Source organism: Saccopteryx leptura, chromosome 2 (genome assembly GCF_036850995.1).
Source record: "Saccopteryx leptura isolate mSacLep1 chromosome 2, mSacLep1_pri_phased_curated, whole genome shotgun sequence".
In the NCBI taxonomy this organism is placed as follows: Eukaryota; Metazoa; Chordata; class Mammalia; order Chiroptera; family Emballonuridae; genus Saccopteryx; species Saccopteryx leptura.
In genome coordinates this window covers 81734396-81736082 of record NC_089504.1, presented here as the reverse complement: position 1 = coordinate 81736082, position 1687 = coordinate 81734396, and the positions used below count along the sequence as shown (strand labels likewise).

General features: G+C 41.3%; 1 protein-coding gene across 1 annotated transcript; it reads right to left on the bottom strand.

Moving 5' to 3' along the window:
• Nucleotides 1–776: 776 nt before the first annotated feature.
• Nucleotides 777–1395, bottom strand: LOC136393040 (interferon omega-2-like). The gene has a single exon (XM_066365707.1). The coding sequence runs from the start codon at nt 1362–1364 to the stop codon at nt 777–779; it is 588 nt and encodes a 195-aa protein (XP_066221804.1). The 5' UTR covers nt 1365–1395.
• Between the last annotated feature and the right edge of the window lie 292 nt (nt 1396–1687).

Sequence of the window (1687 nt, the reverse complement as noted above, 5' to 3'; positions counted from 1 at the left end):
TTTTTAATAATTTTATTTTTTTAATGGGGTGACATCAATAAATCCGGATACATATATTCAAAGATAACAAGTCCAGGTTATCTTGTCGTTCAATTATGTTGCATACCCATCACCCAAAGTCAGATTGTCCTCTGTCACCTTTTATCTAGTTTTCTTTGTGCCCCTCCCCCTCTCCCTTTCCCTCTCCCTTTCCCCCTCCCCCCATAACCACCACACTCTTATCAATGTCTCTTAGTTTCACTTTTATGTCCCACCTACGTATGGAATTTCCAGCTTTTGATAGACAATTTTTTTGACAAATAATAGAACAATTCCATAAAATGTAATTGACAGGTAGTATTTGAGATATATTTATGTAGGAAAAATAAAGGTTTATGTTTTCAGAATAAAACAATTCAAGAAGTTTTCAGAAGAAATTAATAAAAACAAAATATAATTTTAATAACACAAAAGAGTAAATGAACAAGTTTTATAACTTTTAATACAAGTTAAGGGGCTATGTTAATTATATAAATACATAATATGATAAGATGAAAGAATAAATTATTATAAATAACAAAACAACAAACAAACAAACAAACAAATATCAGGGCAGTCATCTCTTAAGGACTGATATTCCAGCAGGTGAATTTTGTAACATTCTGTTGCTTAATACTCTGAAAATAAGATTTCAGAATTAAATTCAATATTCTATGACTAAAGCAGGTAAGAGTCATTGAAATGACCTGAGACATAAGTGCAAATGTGGTCTGGCACATTCATCAGTGAGAATTGTTTCAAGGTGACCCCAAGTCTCCATCCTTATTTCTTATCCTTTCTTGCAAGGTTGTTGTTGAGGAGAAGGATCTCATGATTTCCACTCTGACAACTTCCCAGGCACAGTCACTGTATTTCTTCTCTTCCAGGTAGAGACGGATGCCATAGAAGTACCTCTTCACGGCCAGGGTAGGGCCCTGCATTCCCAGGGAAGATCCTTCCTCTCCCATCTCTCGCACCAAACAGGTGTCCAGGTCTTCCAGCTGCCGGTGGAGCCCCGTGCGCAGTTGGTCCAGGAGGGTCGTGTTCCAGGCGGCAGAGGAGTGCTCTGTGAGCAGGAGGTTGAAGGTCTGCTGGAGCATCTCATGGAGGACAGAGAGAGCCTGGGCCTTGTGGGCCTGGCTGCCTTCCACTGTCACCCGGGGGAATCTGAAGTCTTTTCTGTCCTTCAGACAGAAGAAAGGAGAGATTCTCCTCATTCGGCCCAGAAGCACGAGGTTCTCCCTGCTGAGCAGGATGTGGTTCTGAGGCAGGTCACAGCCCAGAGATCCACCAGGGCCATAGCTGAACACCACCAGGGCTGAGAGTAGAGAGAGCAGGAGAGCCATGGGCAAACGAGGGCACTGCTGGTCCTGCTGAGCTGGGAGTCTGGTAACAACCTTGGACCCTACTAGGTTCTCCGATGACCTCCTTTCTAGGCATGGCCATTAAATAGGGAACACAAATTTTCATTTTCTAAAGATTTCTTTATACTTTTACTTCCTTTTTTGTTTTCATTTATGAGTTTCCATGTGGTTTAAGGAGATGTCACAATCTTCACTATTAATTTTTCCATTTAATTTTCCTCACAAAATTCAGATGTGTCAGTCCAAATGGATACATCTCAGTCAAATGAGGAAGGTTGTGTGGAGGACCCAGGTTCGATTCCCGG

What these genes read in the sequence shown, in the direction of transcription:
- LOC136393040 (XM_066365707.1), bottom strand. Translation starts at nt 1,364, where the DNA reads ATGGCTCTCCTGCTCTCTCTACTCTCAGCCCTGGTGGTGTTCAGCTAT.